The sequence below is a fragment of the Thunnus maccoyii genome, chromosome 16 (assembly GCF_910596095.1).
Source record: "Thunnus maccoyii chromosome 16, fThuMac1.1, whole genome shotgun sequence".
Lineage (NCBI taxonomy): Eukaryota > Metazoa > Chordata > Actinopteri > Scombriformes > Scombridae > Thunnus > Thunnus maccoyii.
Window position 1 is genome coordinate 26,192,092 of NC_056548.1, and position 16,666 is coordinate 26,208,757.

The 16,666-nt window shown below is 40.5% G+C and overlaps 1 protein-coding gene across 2 annotated transcripts in view; it reads left to right on the forward strand.

The window, feature by feature from the left end:
* The first annotated feature begins 1,072 nt into the window (after nucleotides 1-1,072).
* Nucleotides 1,073-16,666, forward strand: part of ccdc88c (coiled-coil domain containing 88C) — a 46,102-nt gene continuing 30,508 nt past the window's right edge. For both annotated transcript variants that reach the window (XM_042387904.1, XM_042387905.1), the window contains exons 1-3: nucleotides 1,073-1,690; nucleotides 4,395-4,507; nucleotides 6,881-6,989. In XM_042387904.1, coding sequence (XP_042243838.1) covers nucleotides 1,631-1,690; nucleotides 4,395-4,507; nucleotides 6,881-6,989 — 282 coding nt within the window. In that variant the 5' untranslated portion in view covers nucleotides 1,073-1,630. The remainder of the gene's footprint in view (nucleotides 1,691-4,394; nucleotides 4,508-6,880; nucleotides 6,990-16,666) is intronic.

Consider the following 16,666-nt stretch of genomic DNA (forward strand, 5'->3'; position numbering starts at 1 on the left):
CAAAGTGCACTGGGATCAGCATCAAAACACCTGACTTCACTTTCCAGTTAAATTCCTCTCTAAAGGTCGGTTAACTTGGAGTGGGCCAAAGGAACATTTTCACTAACACTTCACTCACTCTTCAAGGTAGACAGCAGCCTTCATAAAAACTTCCAGACTTCATAAAATAATCCCATAGAAAAATACCATGATCTGCTGAAGTACAACTTTATCATTATTTTCTATTTTATTGGTGCAACTTCCTCAGCTCTTGTATTTCATGTCATCAGTTACAGCTAGTTTGTATTTGGCCTTTGTGCCCTTATGATCTGAGCTGATCTTTGGTTTCTTTTCAACCTGTTGTAAGAGTGATCAGAGAGTGTTGAGGCAAAGCAAGATTATTACCCCCAATACCCATCTGTGTGGGCTAACGGAAATATTTCAAACACTTGTAAACATTAGGAATAACAAAGATATATTTCTGGGCCTATTTTATTGTTTTGTCATTAATTTATTTTTTGAAAAACTTTCAAACATAATTTAGAAATGTTTCCATGGCACCAATGCAGTTTGATAAAAGACATTGACAGAAACATATAGGCTACATAAATGTTAGCTTTAAGCTGATGACTTCCAAATAGGAAGGTGTTGGCAAATAAACTATGTATCTGGTTAGCCAACTTAATGTATTATTTATATTTAATGTACAAAACAGTAGCCTAGATAGCCAATATAGTAGCTGATTGTTGTATTGTACAATGACATAGATGCGAAATTAACGTACTAATAAGGTAACTTAAAAAAACACTGACCAAGTAGGGCTGGAAAGATAATAAATATGACAGTAGCTGACAAAAATCAACTAAAAAATACCTAAAAACTGTAGTTTTGGAAACCACTTGTCAGGACGGGAACTATCTTGCTCCGTTTAAACTCTGGCTGCTTGATTCTGTCTGGCGGTGACGTCAGCCTCAGAGAAACGCTTCCAAATTACAGGACTGTAATTGGTTAATTTATTGCAAGGGGCGGGAATCACGCTTCGTGCAGTAGTGGATTGGTCAGTATGCCTGTCAGTCAGCCCCCTGCCCCTGCCTCTGCTTTCACAGTCAGGTTGATGTAGAGACGGAGAGGAGAGAGGTGAAAGAGACATGCAGATGTAGCAGCAAACAACAGAAACAACTCTTTTAACTGTTTTTTCAATATTGCATTTTACTTTTTTCTACTCCGTTTATTTTTCTTTTCTTATTTTCACAGCGGTTTCGCTGCTTTACGGTCCGAGTCGTTGTAGCCTTGGCAACGTGAACAACTGTCCTGCGAAGTTTGGATCAAGTGTTTTTACCTTCAGCCGGGAAACAAACTGGATATTTACCCACTTTAACTGACTGGAATTCACTCTCTGTGCACATGGGCGCTGTTGGAAGTTTTTCGAACAGTTTTTGTCACGTTTAAACTTGTTTTTCAATTTTAAACCCGGTGTTTAAAGAAACGGAGCAGCGCGAGACAATAGTGAGAGGGGGAGAGAGGGAGAGAGCGAGCTCGTGCGGGGGGGATCGATGCCTCGCGGGGGCTTTGTTCTGTCCGGTGTGGAGACCTACCGCGAGCCTGCTGCGGATATTGATTGATTGATTGATCGGAAGCCGTTCGAGCAGCCATGGATGTGACTGTGTCCGAGTTATTGGCTTCTTTCATGGAGTCACCGCTCGTGGTCTGGGTGAGTGGGAGCTGTTATTTTCTGCTCTATTAGCTGTCTCAGTTTACGCACATTTACAATTTACTAACTACCGTTCATTAACTAGTGGAAACAAAGCACTTTGACCCCTAATGCATCATTCTATAATAAGTTTCTCTTCTGCACCATTAATGTAATCATTGAGCGTTGATTCTGTGTCATACTGAAGTGAGAGGGAACATATTTCTCAATGTTAAAGCCTTACATTGAGAGATTTTTTTGATGGTGTGTTTGGGACTTTCCACATTTAATTCCCACTCTTAACTGTTTTCTGTTTCTTCTGCCTCACCGATTACATCTGGTGCACCTTAACTCATCATTTGCCGCTGTTTCATCACCTCTTGACACTAAAATGTTGATGTTATTTAAGAATCTGTTAAACCAGATGCACTTAGTCTCCTGGTGGTACATCTGTTCTGTTGAGTGAAAAAGAATGAAAGTGCTTAAACAGTCACTTGCCATTGAGTGCTGTTAATCTTCACGGTTTTCTTCTGAGCAAGCAGAACAGCAGCTGGTTTCACTGATACATCACAGTTTCAAGCAGGGAATGAACAAGTGATTGTAAACCTCCTGAAATGATTTTTAGATTGAACACACTGTTAACATAATATATTTGTGTTTTATGCACCTTTATCACAATGTGGTCTGTTATGTTTGTTTTACAGGTAGTTTTAAATCCCTAACAGACTTTGTTATAGATAACAGTTTGTGTGGCCGTGTTTAAGTTCCTGCAGGCCAGCCCAGACTATGACACCCAGCAGAGCAGTCAACAGGTTGTTAACCCTGTGGTTCTTCCTGTTTCCCCGTGACCTCACATCCTGTTGACCTGACCGGTCAACCACCTATTTTTCCCGTCTTTGTTGGACACAGACGAACACAATTCACTTGGCCACACAGTAGAAAGGCGACACAGGGCAACTTTCACCTTTTCAAACTTTCTTTTCTTCTTAATGCTCATGGGTTAGAGAAATGGGCTTGAGACCAGAAGGTCACCAGTACAGTCTCTGGACCGGATTTGATCCTTGGACCGGATTTTTGGATATATCTGGGTGGGGAAAATGAAAGAGCATTGCTTGCCTTCAGCAAGGCCCTTAATCCTCTACTGCTCCAGTGGAGCTGCTCAGTGGCCAGCAGATCAGACTGTGGTTGCACTGGGCAGCTTCCAGCTGTGCAACTGTGTGAGTTTGAGCAGGGCGTTCCTGAAAAAGAGAGCATTGCTCTCAGCAAAACCTCTCTGAATAAGTGAAAACTTGAAAAAATCTAATGTGCTGTATATATTTTTAATGCCAGTAATGTTAATTTGTACAGATCATCAAAGCTGCAACCAAGCAGCAGTTATCTGTGGCTGTGTGGCCATGAAGGTGCCCTTAAATATCTGTAAAGCTGCAGTTCCTCTAGTCACTAAGTGCAGGCTCCAAGCAGGCTCTTACTGTATTGAACATCGCTCTAGAAATAAATAGTCACTATTTTCTTCTCTAGAGGTTACATATAATAGCTCATTTCACTTTTTCTAACATGTGTCTTGGGGTGATACAGAATTTGTTTTATGCTCATTTTAATGCTAGATGGATCTGACATTTTCAGTCTGAGTCTGATTCAACTTCAACTCAGGGTATCTGCTGATAGCAAGTACCATCTGTGCTCTTTTTCCAGAATCTGACATTTGTAGATCTCAGTATGCAGAACACGCTGGGATATTTTTTATCTTGGGTAACATGAGGTCAGAGATTGCTGCGGTGCCAGTGGAATCAGTTGAGTTGAGTTTAGTATATTAGTTTATTTAACAGGGGCCATGCACAACACAGCCGTCGGGCCAGAGTTATCTATATAGCTACTTTACATCTGCAGTCCCTGGACAGCAAAATATCACTGAATTTAATACTGACATTTACAAAGACACGGTATTTAATGTGGATCTGTCACATCTGGCTGATGCTAGATCCACTTAGCTAAGTCAGTATTGGCACCAACATGGATCATAATGGTGCATCCTTAATGTTTACCCTAGTTTTTTTTTTTTTTTAAGCATTTAGCCTTTTATTTCATTGTGACTGAAAGATACAGACAAGAAACATGAGGAGAGAGAGAGGTATAACCTGCAGCAAAAGTCCCTGGACTGAATCAAATCGAAGACATTGTGGTTTTGTGGTAGAAGAAACCCTCTGACCGACATCGTCTTTTTGACGGGTAGTATGGTCTTCATTTTGAAAACATACATTGGCACTATTTAGCCTTTAAGGTTGCGGTTCAATGCCTCAACAGTAGGGCTGTGCGATATGACAATATATTTTGTGGTGATCTACGACAGGCGGAAGTCTCTGGAGAGCATGCTCCATGGGGGTATGGGGTCTATAGAGCATGTGCAGTATGCATGCATCTGGGTAATTTCTTTACAGTGGGAAGTGTTTTTTTGCCTCCATGCGTCACTGAGCCCCACCGCCAACACTATATATCCAGTTCTCTTTATACATCCACTGCTGAAGCACAGTTGATTTAATGGCGACCTTTGTCCCCGCCAACCTGAAAGTCAACAACAGCAACCAAATGACCAATACATGACTAGAAACATCATTACCGAATAACGTAGGATGTCACCAGCATATTTAGTTGAAAAGAAAAACATCAAGACAGGACATTTCTACGTGTGATGGAGTGTCTCCTCTTTTCTGTCTTTGTCTGTCTCTAGGTGCGGACGTTGGGTCCGTTGGGTCCATGTGATGACGTGGGCTCAGAGGAGCGGGTCAACATGTTTATGGAGCTGGTGAACGGCGTCTTCCTGCACAAGATCATGACACACATGTAGGTAGCGCCAAAAAAAGCGAGAGTTCCACGTTTTTATAGCATGAGTCAGTCAAATTATCCTTTGGTGTGTATTTTTTGTGTATCTGGACCTGTGTATAAGTGGTAAGTGAATACAGTGTTTCCTGTGTGTGTGCCTTTGTAAGTGTGTTTGTGCAACCACATCCTGACTCGCTGGTTTCAGATTGGAAACGTCACAGCCAGATGTGCTGCTCAGGTCTGCAGCAAGAAATACTGTGTTTTAAGATGGAGTGTGAGTTCTACCAATTAGGGTCCCTTTAGAGCTGAGCTCAGTCAGTTCCCACTGAGACTCAGGATTTCCACAGGCAGGTGTGTAGCAGGCAGGTAAGACTGTGGTGCAGCAGATAGAGACTGGATCTCCAGATATAAGGATTTGTTCAATCTGTGCAGCTCTGGAAAAAAAAACTGCCACTGCAACACTAACTGACAGGCATACAGGACCTCAGTGCTAGATTCTCCCTTTTTGTACTGTAAGTGAGTTGTAATAAGATATATCAAGCTTTGGCTATACAGACCATACTTGTAGGTAGGATCCATTTATTGTTGGTTTTGGTCTTTTCATGGGATTTGTTGACAATAAGTAAATTATAGAATATCACCAAACACATTGTTTAATTCTTACTGGAGTGGAAAAGCTTCTTAAAGCATTTGGACCCCAGGACACTAATACGGTCCTCATAATAATAATAATAATAATGAAACATACCTACGTGTTTGGAATCTAAATCTTGCTGTGTGCCCCATCCAGAGAGCCCTCTGTCCCCAATCACACCACATGTTCATATGTTAGTTATTGTCTTCAGAAACAATGATAATCATGCTATTGTTCTCCACACACTGAATGTAGGCTGTGCTGACTGGGGGGGTGATTAGGACTTGGTAGGGGTTTATGAGAAAGTGGGTTAGAGAGGAGGAGGCCAGGATGGAAGAGCTGTGAGCAATATTAAAGGAAAAGCACTCAGAGACAGTTGGCAAATCAGTCAGTCAGAGAAGCAGTCAGCTGTTAAATCAGTCAGTCTGTAAACCCGTTATTGTTTCAGACCTCTATATCAACCATAAAAGTGCAAAATAAATGTTGTTTTAAATAAATAAAACAGAAGTAGAAAAGTCTGCTGCTGAAGATGTGCAGTTGAAACATTTGAAATAGCTGACAGACTGAGACAGGCTGAAGTTGAGGTTGTGGTCAAAATACATTTACTGAAAGAAGCTGAAATGATGAGTAAAAATGAAACCACTGAAACAAGTTGAAATCTTGTTCATTTAAGTATAAGCACAGAGTGAAGTTACATCATTTGAAGTGAAAATGCTGAAAGCTTTTAAAATGTGGAAATGTAGGTAAAAATTAAGTTGGAAGTGTCAGTTGAAGTGTAAGCACTGAAAACTGTTTTTTTCAAGAGGAGATTTATGAGTCAGTATGGTAACACAGGAGCACCACACAAACTAGTTGTTGCATAGAGAGTAACTGCCAGTCATACATGTTGTGTAGCTAACTGAACCAACTAACGTTAGCTTTCTAGTGAGTGCCCGTATCTAAAAGGAAAAGAAATAATGTAATTTGTTTGACATATCTGACCAGACACCTGATTAAAATGCTGTTAATAACTATGTGAACTGGTTTTAAATGACGTTTCACAAAAATAACACAACACACTGTAGCTCAAATTCCAAAACTTCATGCGAATGACGTCTAAATGACTAAAGCATTGCTAAGGTTTGCATAATTGGATATTTTCCTCTCATTCTAAAGTACAAGAATGATACTAACTCTCTGTGTATGCAGACAGAAATAAAACAAAGTAATACCCACAGTTACTTAGGATTTGTAAATCTAACCTGATATATCTCTTGGTGACTTCCTGTTTACATAGTTGATTGAACAGCGCTACACATTCTAGCAGCTGATTTTAAGATAGACTTTACATATAAATGTATTGATGGATTTAGGAATAACTGGTACAACACACTCCAGGAGCTCAGATGGTAAGAGGCTTGTGAACAGACTTTCATTTTGCTGGCCTACCATTAAGGTGTCTTAAAGTCTGTTCACTGGTTTACATTTGCAGTAGTTTCCATTAGAGGTGAATGAGCTCCGACATCAAACTGACATCATGACAGCCATGGTAGGTCAGTCAGACAGTGTTGCCCCCCCCCTCCTCCTCTGTTCATATGCAGATCAGTCTGGCACAGGACGACATGTGGACATGTGTGGATGTGAACATAAATCCTTCTCCAGCACAATAGTTACTCTGCACTTGGGGTGTGTGTGTGTGTGTATAAATCTTTGTCTTAAATAGCCACTAATAACGTCAATCTAAGTGTTTCTTGGGTGTGTGTGTGTGTTTGCCTCCATAGTGACCCCAGCCCAACCAATCAGAGGCTGAACAAGAATGTGAACAATGATATGGCGCTTCGCCTTCACAACCTGACTGTTCTCACCAGACACATCAGGACGTACTACCAGGTATGCATGCACACACACACACGGTGCCAACAGTGTGCTCACAAACTACGGCAACATTCATGGGTCAAACTGCACTACAATAGCCAAGCAACAATCCACACTTACATGATTATATTCAGTAGTTATATCACAGCACCACAGATGTTAATTTCTTTTTTCAGCCATGCAAAAGAGTGTGAACCAACTAGTTTCAGTTTCAGTGATCTTTTTATAAACTGCTAATCAATTACTCCAGTTGCTTCATACTCATTTGTAGATGACATCTGTAGTATTTTAATGTTAGACAATTTATAGTCTCTGTCTCTGTCTGTTGTAGATGCTATTGTGATTGAATCCTCAGCTGATTTGCTTGCCTGGGAGGCAAATCATCATTGTCATGTGTATATCTTCTGACATGTCTTTATAGATCTGATGTTACAAACTTCAACGTCCCCCTCAGGCAAACAGTCATGTGTGTCAGTCATGGCTGTATTGATGATGGTATACATCAGTATCGATCAACTTTGAACTTGCTGGCCAATCATCTTTTAGTATACTTGCTTAACAACCAATAATCTGCAGTGATCAATATTACCAGGAAGTGACTCAGTCCAATAGAGTGTGGGATTTTTGTCCTTCGAATTATTTAGTTGTTGTCATCAGATGACGCTACACACAGGACACCTCTGGAGATGTGAATGTTTTCTGATGAATTAGAATTAATTTACTAAAAGAGAGTTTACAGTGAGATTTTCTCTAAGACACTTACTAACTTTCTCCAAAAGGAATGATCAAAAATGATGCTTTCTACTAAATGAATAATTTAAAGATTGAAACAATGCTGAAATGACACCCTTGGTGCACCAGTGATGAAAGCAGTTGCAACAGGAAGACATAAGAAGATAAGTCAGTATTCAGTGACACATCTTGAAACTTGTCTTATGCTACAAAAGTCACTCACTCCACTCTGTCTGGTCTCATTGTGGCCTTTTAAGTGGAGCTGAAATTCAAGAAGGTTATGTGAAGAGGCTTGATGCTCCAGTAACATAATAACTGGTCTGTAGAAGTACTTACTCAGTAGGGCAATAGAATTTTCCTTGAAGAAAAAACTTTGTTTTTATATTTTTAAATTAAAAAAAAAAACAACTTTTGCGTCGCATTTCAAGCTGGAAAGTCTAATACCAACTTCCTTCAATACATTTTATGTACATTTAGGTTTCTGCTTTAGAATATTAATGACTTTGATTTCACGTCTTTGATCCCAAGGAAACAATTTTTCCTTGTCTAATAGAATTCTGAAAGTCATTATACACAAAGTCAGGGGAAAAATGAGTAGTTTTGGGTTTTTTTGCCTGATTGTCAGGAATCTAAGCCTTCCAGTACCCTGTCTGTTGATGTGGGGAAACTAGAGGCAGACTATTTGGTGATACTCCTGCCAAAACTATGATATATGAGCTGTAGCTGTTAAACGTTTGGTCAAAATGTGACTGAATCATCCTGAACAGGAGGAGGAGGAACAGCAGAGAAGTAGATTGGGATGCAGGATCGGCTTAAAGTTTTTTCTTCACTGCAAAAACATGTTATTGAATCCATTGTTACTGCTGTGAATCCAGGCTGAACACAGCCTCACTTCATAAAGGGTTTCCATTGTGAAACAAGTTATCATCTCTTATTCTCAAGTTTGATATAGTTCAGTACTTCCTTTAGCCATCCTTCAAATTTAGAAGGTGTTACCTGTTTCCGTTTGCAGTAAAGCAGTGACAGCAGAGGTCATTTCCAGTGTGACAGGAAGATTAACACTCTCATAGGGGGAGAGTGTTTTTTAAAAGATAGATTTTTAGATTGAGTGTCACTTTAAACAATCGCCTGGCTGTGCACTGTGTTACTTTCCATAAGCGGAAAACTTGTCACGTAGATTAAGACACTGAGAATTTTATTGTACTGAACTTTGCTTCAAAAACAGCAGTGTTGTCAAAACCAGGCAGTGACAAATGCCTGTATGCATGTGTGTGTACTGTGTTTAGTTTTTCCATGTGTTTTAATGCCAAACCCAGTGATGTAATGTGACCATCCTCTCAAAGCTAATTACAGCCGTTGGCCAGAAGCATAAATCCTGCATGTGTGTGTGCGTGTGCATCAAAACAAAGCGTGTCTTTAGTATAAATCGGCGATAAGGAGCTCAGATGTAGTTGATTTGGCTGAGCTGCAGTCATGTTCTGCTGACACACACACACACACACACACACCATCACACTTCCTCTAAGCTCTAACCCCACACAGTGCTGGGAGTTTATTGTTTTTATGTGGTTGTTGCATATAGTTGTTGGTGATTTTTATCTCTAGGAAGATTATTTAATAGCGTGTCCATGTAAAATGTGTGTTAGTTGGCAGCTAAATAACACTGTGGGGTTTATGTAATAGTTTCAGATGGATGCTCAGATTTATCACACTCTTTTTTTCACACCTGTTACACTATTCTTATTGGTACATACTGTGTATAGCTTTACCCAACCTCAGCCAGTCTAATCAGCCAGAATAAATGAAAACACATGTGCAGAGCCTTTTAAAACAGAGAAGTTTAAACAGCCTTTTTTTTTTTTTTTTTACCTATTTGATTGCCCATTAATCCAGTTTATTTGGGTTGTGCTGCAAAAGTAACCCACCCAACCCCTTGTTCTAAGCCCATACATACACACAGGTACACCCACACAGGTGTTTTCACTTTTGTCTAATTGGACCTCTTCTCAGGACTGCATGTACCTCAGTATAACGATGTCTTTTCCAGGGTAGCTCTGCCCAGCTTCATCCTGAGACAGTGAGTGAAAACACCTGTGTGGCTGTGCAGGGCCTTTTAAAATAAAGCTTTGAGGAAAGTGCTTCATGTTGCGTTTTACAAAGAGAGAAGTATGAAGCTCATCACACCATTTTCATACAGGTGGTCAGCAGGTGTCTGAACAGTCTGACCATCTATCCATTCACTAAACTGCAGCTACAGTGCAGAACTGTCAACACCACAGTATCATTCAAGGGCTGTCAGTCACATATCATTAAGATTGATTTAACATTATCAGATTTGATCAGCAGTTTGTCATTATTATGCTAAGCTTTCTTATTAGTTTGAGCTAAATATGAGCATGGAAGTTCATTCTTGACCTTAGACATCAGAGTTGAGACTATTTAGTCACACATACTGTACTAAGTAGTTTTTTTCTGGAGCGTTCAACCACATTATCATTGTCTTGGTCTCGAGACAAGTTGGTCATTATGCTTGGTGCATGTCTGATACTATGCTTTTATCTTCAAGAAGGCTTTTTCCCGGAATGTCGATCTTTATCTGTTAAATAAATTCATTGATGGACTTATTCGGCTTCTTCTCTACCTTTTTTTTGAGGCTCTGCGTGCCGCTGATGCAGACCTTGAGATGTATTTATGGAAGATCATCTCAATTCAAATTGGTCAGAAAAACAGTAGGATATTTTCTCTGAATCCTTTAGCCCTACCAAAACAAAGAGTGTAATTATTTGGTTCATAGTGTCCCAATAACAGAGTCCGGCATAACATGAATCATATAGAGTTGTTCTCATACCGATACCGGTATTGGAAATGCCTCCGATACTGCCTGAAATGGGGTATCGGGTATCGATGAGTAAGCGCACCAATACCATGTAATTTATTAATAAACTTTAAAGTAGTTTCACATTGGAAAGTCCCACCAGTAAAAAGGCAATGTGTACAGTATGCAAGGCTTTAGTTTCGAGGGGTGGCACTTGTTTTGCCAATTTCAACACCAGCAATCTTATAAAGCATTTGAAGACGCATCACATGAAAGATAGCAATCATATTACATCCATACAGGGTCAGCAGTATGCAGCTGTTAAAATGTTTTTTTAATGCAGTGGTATTGGACCAGTACTCGGTATCCGCCGATATGCAAGTTCAGGAATCGGTATTGGGAAGGAAAGAATAGTATTGGAACATCTCTTATCATGTATGTATCTCATGCACACATGCAGGTCAGACACAATAAAGATCACATCTGCTGCTCACTCAGTTTGTGTGTGTGTGTGTGTGTGTGTGTGTGTGTGTACGCTCTGTGAAGTGGGTCATTCTGGGTAGTATGGGGTTAATCTGTCCATGATGGTTAATCTCTAACCACAGTCAAATACCCTGGCCTCAACACACACGTGCATGCACATACCTTATAGTATAACCTTAAGTCAATGAGTTATGAACCTTAGAGTGTCACTTAGTTTAGATCAAAATACACACACACACACACACACACACACACACACACACACCATACCCAGCTGTTCATACGGCACTAGGCGTTGGCTTTCTCCTAATTAGATGATGTCCCAGCAGACACAGAGGCTGGTCCAGTGAATCCTCTTGGTCTCCCCAGTGACAAAGCGCTAACCGTGTGTGTGTGTGTGTGTGAGTGAGGGGGGGGGGGGTGTCTGTCACTTCCCTTCTGTTCCCTCTCTATTGTACAGAGAACAGTAACCTGATATCACAAGCTCTGAATTATTCTAAGCTATTAACACTCTTGTTTTCCATCCAACTGGTCCGACCAAGTGCCGTAACAATCAGCATTATTAATCAGCATTAATTAATTTGATCATTTTATCAACAGAAAATTAATCAAAGACTATTTAAACAGCAAAAATAACATTTGCTGGTTGCAGCTTCTTGAATGTGAGGATTTGCTTCTTTTCTTAGTTTAATATCACTATGAATTTGAACAGCGCTGCAACTAGCAATCATTTTCATTATTGATTAATCGACTGATTTATGAATAGTTAAAACCTAATCATCACATTAAACAAAGAAAAGCAGCTAACTCACATGTCATGACATCACTCAAAATGTTCAATATTTTTTGCTTGAAAAATGACTAGCAAACTATGAATGAAACTATTAATTGATGATCTAAATACTGTATCTACTAAAGAAAGGAATCTCTGTATGTCTGTATGTCCTTCACGCATCTCTTCAACCATTCGTCTGATGGACTCCACACTTTGCAGATACATTGCTGGGGAACAAAAGGAGTGCAGTGTCGAATTTGGTGAAATTTGGACACGCAATATGTTTAATTTGAATAAACTTTGAATAAACCAGTGGTCAGCGAGTCACTCTGCTCTGTGTTTGGGCAAGTCGGAGCTTCAGGCCTCTACCGACTGACTCCGTCATGTTGGGGAGAGAGCAGAGACGAGACACAACACGAGACAGGGAAAAGTAGACAGTGAAAACAGAGCTTTTATTCAAGAATGGACAGTCTTACCCTGTGTCTAGACAGAAAGTGTGTGTTCGCCGCATGTTTAGTAGATCATCAGCAGCAGCAAGTCACTACACTGCAGGCATTCAGGTACATTGTTGAGCGTAGTTCACCCACATTTTGGAAGCGCCATTACACAATGACTGTAGTTATACACATAAAACAAACTAAATACTTTCACGGGAAGTTCGAAACCAGTTTTTCTCATATTCTTTGAGACTGTGGTGATTATGTGTGCCATTACAGATAAAGGACAAATCTTTTGAGCAAACATATCATGAGCAGCACGTTTAGCAGATCATCAGCAGCAGCAAATGAACCGTCGTGTCTACACAGGAGACATTCAGTACATGGTTGAGCATAGGTTACCTGCAAACATACCCACTCAAATCTGAACTGAAGGCACAGAATATAGGAACTCCTACAGTCAGGGAGGTGCTCCCCTCTACCCAGACAAAGTCCTCTGTCAAGACTGAAGACCAGCCCGGCAAAAAGACCACACTGCTGAACACAAGCCATCTGTGAAACCAGCTGCCTGCAGTCCAGAGGAAAGAGAGAAACCCCAACCTGTGGAGGAAGAACCTCCAAGAGGGGAGCAACTTCGTATACTGCCAGGCACTTGACAAGGCCGATTATCCTGCCATGCTGGTAAGATATTTTAAATAGGGTCAGATGAGACAGGAGTTGGGCAAGGTTGTTCATTTAAAAGGGCCAGAGCCTGCCACAGCACCTCAAGAGGTAGAGCCTGCAGCTGAATTAATAGCTGAATCAGAGCTCACTGTGACAGCAGAGCAAGAACCTGCAAGTCAGTCCAAAGACCCAGTGTGGAGGCCTATTGTGAGCAGACCAACCAGGCTCTGCTGCAGATCCCTGAGCTTGAGTTTCAGTCGATCACAGGAGAAAAACAGGAGCAGATCTCCAAACTGGTCAAGGAGAAAGAAGCCCTGCTTAGAGCAATTGAACAAATTGCTGGACACACAAACAAAGGAGGCAAACCTCCGGCACAGATTTCTTATAGTTGAGCTTTCCAAACAGAGACAGACAAAAAGGGAAGCTTCACATAAAATCGGACCATTAGAGAAGGCTCTGGAAGCTGAGAGGAAACAGCGGAAAGATATTGGGATGATTTTGGCCCAGCTGATGTGGGAAACTTTCAGAATTCAGGCTACCCTGGCCCAGGCAGACAAGGACCTGCAGCGCCAAAGACACCAGTGGAAGGAGGACAGGTCCTGTCTCCTGGCCAAGCAGCAGGATGAAACCTCCAGTTTAATGCAAGCAGTGAACCAGGCTAAGGAGGACCTGGAGAATGAGACGCGCCAGTGGAAGGAGGAAAAGTCCTTTCTCTTGGAGTCTCTCAATAACGACAAGAAGACCCATGAGGACGAGGAAGGAGCCAGCAGTGGCTTGATGATCTGATCTGGAGAGGCAGATGGATGAGATTGAAGTCCAAGAGCCCAGGAAGCCCAAGAAGATTCCTCCAATTATTCAATTGAACTGGATCTCTCCATGCTACACCTCCCACCACCACACCACCCAACCTCATCATGCACTTAAATCCTCCTACACACGGTTCACCCAAACTACACATACAACACCTAACCTCAACCACTAACTCTACTCCATTAACCCCTACTCCCCATTACCCCTAACCTCCCCTTTACCTTTTCCCTCTTATTAAATGCATACATATATGAATTGCATAAATGTCATATATGCATGCAATTCCTAATTCCTATTATCTGAGTTTGCGTGTGTGTGTATATCCCCACACATACATACACACACAAACAAACACCCCTTTCTCTGACACTTTTACACTAGTTAATTATATAATAGTTTTTTTCTGGTCACCAGATAAAATTACTTACTTTAAGACTGGGGATCTGATAACTTGTGACATTCCCTATGATTTTTGATTCTTTACATGCTAATAAGTTATTTTAAAAAAGTATATATAAGGGTATATTCATGGATAATAGAAACATTTGTCAGTTGAGCCTCACTGATGTATGTACCCACTTTGACACTATCATTAAAGAGAGAAATCAGGGGACACATATTCAGAGTGTACCGCACCACTGTGTGCAGCGCTTGTCAAAACAACCTCTTTTATTTATTTGATAAATAAATGAAACACGTCTGAATATGAGACATTTTTTGAAAGCCTCACACCACCAGCCTCCGTCAGTGACCAGATGATCAAACTTATTTTTTTGAGTGAGAGTGTCTGTAATACTTCCACAGTGTCCGAGCGTACGACAGCTCTTACATTGAACCTTGTGAAACTCCGGCTCTTGTGAAAGACATTGTCTTGCTGTGTCGTAAGTTGAGCATAATTTGCTCTCCTTTGCTCGCCCCCTTTCCCCTCTCACTTTACCCCTCCTTGGTTGCCGTGGGAACTGCAGAACAAAGCCTTGAGCTTACATGGGATGTTTTGAACTCCATATCCTCTGGCCTACTTTGTACACAAAACACACACCCTGGTAAGGTGGACTGTAATATTCAGCGTATGGGCATTGACCCTGGTCAGACACGTTGACAAGTGTTTTATTGTCTCAACTAACTGTCAGGAAAGACTGCTGCTGACTGTGTGTGTGTGTGTTTATATGCAGGAGGGGTGAGGCTTGACCGTTAGGTTACCAGAGAATTTAGGGTTATCTTTCGGTTTGATCTAACTTTGAGTGTGTGTATGTATGCGTCATCACCTCTTGAATGGTTAGAGGGCAACAACTGGCTTACAGGGGAGAGACAGAGTGCTAATGTTCCCTGTGTCAAGAGAAGAAAAGAAAGAAAGGAAAGAAGAGGAGTTACTATGGAGGGAGGAATGAGCCTTCACTTTGTCTCCCTGTTTGTGTCTGACTTCCTTTGAAAACTCCGAGCCCTCCTAACAGTTCACTAACTGTTTCCCAGCACGACGGTATATATACTCAGGATTTCTGTCAGCAGCTGTCATTCAAACTGAAAAGACTGTCGCAAGCTTTAGCTCTGCTAATTCACAAACTAGTGTTATCAAGAACCAATGAGTTATTTTTAGCAGGAGGTCTTTTAATATTTTACAGGAAAATTGTTACATCTGATGCAAACCTAGATAGACAGATTAGTAGAAAAATGAAATGAAAATAAAGTGATGAATTCTTTTCCTTTCATAAAATGCAATATGTTGGTTTTACTGTAGCTGCAGTATTTCACAGAATCTTTTATAAAGCACAGGGCTACTTTTTGTCTGTTCTTCATTGAGATTTAACCACATTTGTAATTAACTAACAATTATTTTCATTATCAATTAACCTGACAGTTATTTCCTCATTTAATTGATTAGTTGTTTTGATATATAATGTCAGAAAATGGTGAAAAATGTTGATCACTGTTTCCCAAAGCCCAAGGGTACGTCCTCAAATGTCTTCTGTCCGGACCAACAGTCCACAAGCCAGACGTTTGCTGTCATAGAGGACTAAAGAAATCAGAAAATATTCACACGCTGGAATCAGAGAATTTGGACATTTTTTCTTAAAAAATGACTCCAAATGATAAGCCATTATCAAAATAGTTGGTGAATATTTAATAGTTGGCAAATCAATTGATCAACTAATTGTTGCAGCTCTAATATAATGTTGTTACTGCCAAGTATTTTTGATTTCAATCCCATTTGTCTGCCTCTTAGTTAGTGGAATCATTCTTAACAGAATTCAGTAAAATCTGATGCAAACTAAGCAGGAAATGATCAGCTTTTTGCTCTGCGTTGCACCACTTTGGTGCAGCTGTAAACCTTTGTTTTGCTCCTGACTCCTGAAATGTGAAGCATATAAAAACACCTTTTCCTTCAATTCCTTGTAATTTCCTCAGTAATTGCCGTTCCTACTCCTACCTGACCAAATTTTCCACCATTTAGTTTTCCACAACACTTTTTCATTCCTACAAATTTCATAAATTCATCCAGTCTTCCCCAAAATTTCAGTATATGTGAACAACCCTGAGTAATACCCTGTCACAGTTAAACAGTCTGTGTCTTATATCACATTGTCACCAGGATGCCTGACAGCTGTGAAAGTGAACTGTAATTAGCATGTTTCTGCCAGCTTTTCTTCTTCAGTGTGTCATAAGTCAAAATCCACTTTACTGTCTTATGTTATCCCAGTATAAAGTAGTACAAGTGCTTTCCAGTCAGAGAGCTTAGTGTGTGCCTGTAAAGCCCATTGAAACGGTTAATGTGACATTGAGCTGTACGCATACAGTACCAGTCAAAAACACTTTCTAATTCAAATAAACGAGAAGATGTGTCAAACTTTTGACTGGTACTGTAAGTTTGACTCGAGTTAACTGAAATGAACTTTTAAAGGCATCAGAAGCAGATAGTTAAGAGGAGAGGAGCAGGATGTGATTTGGATTTTAAAGCGGTCGAAGTGGAGAGAAAGTTGTG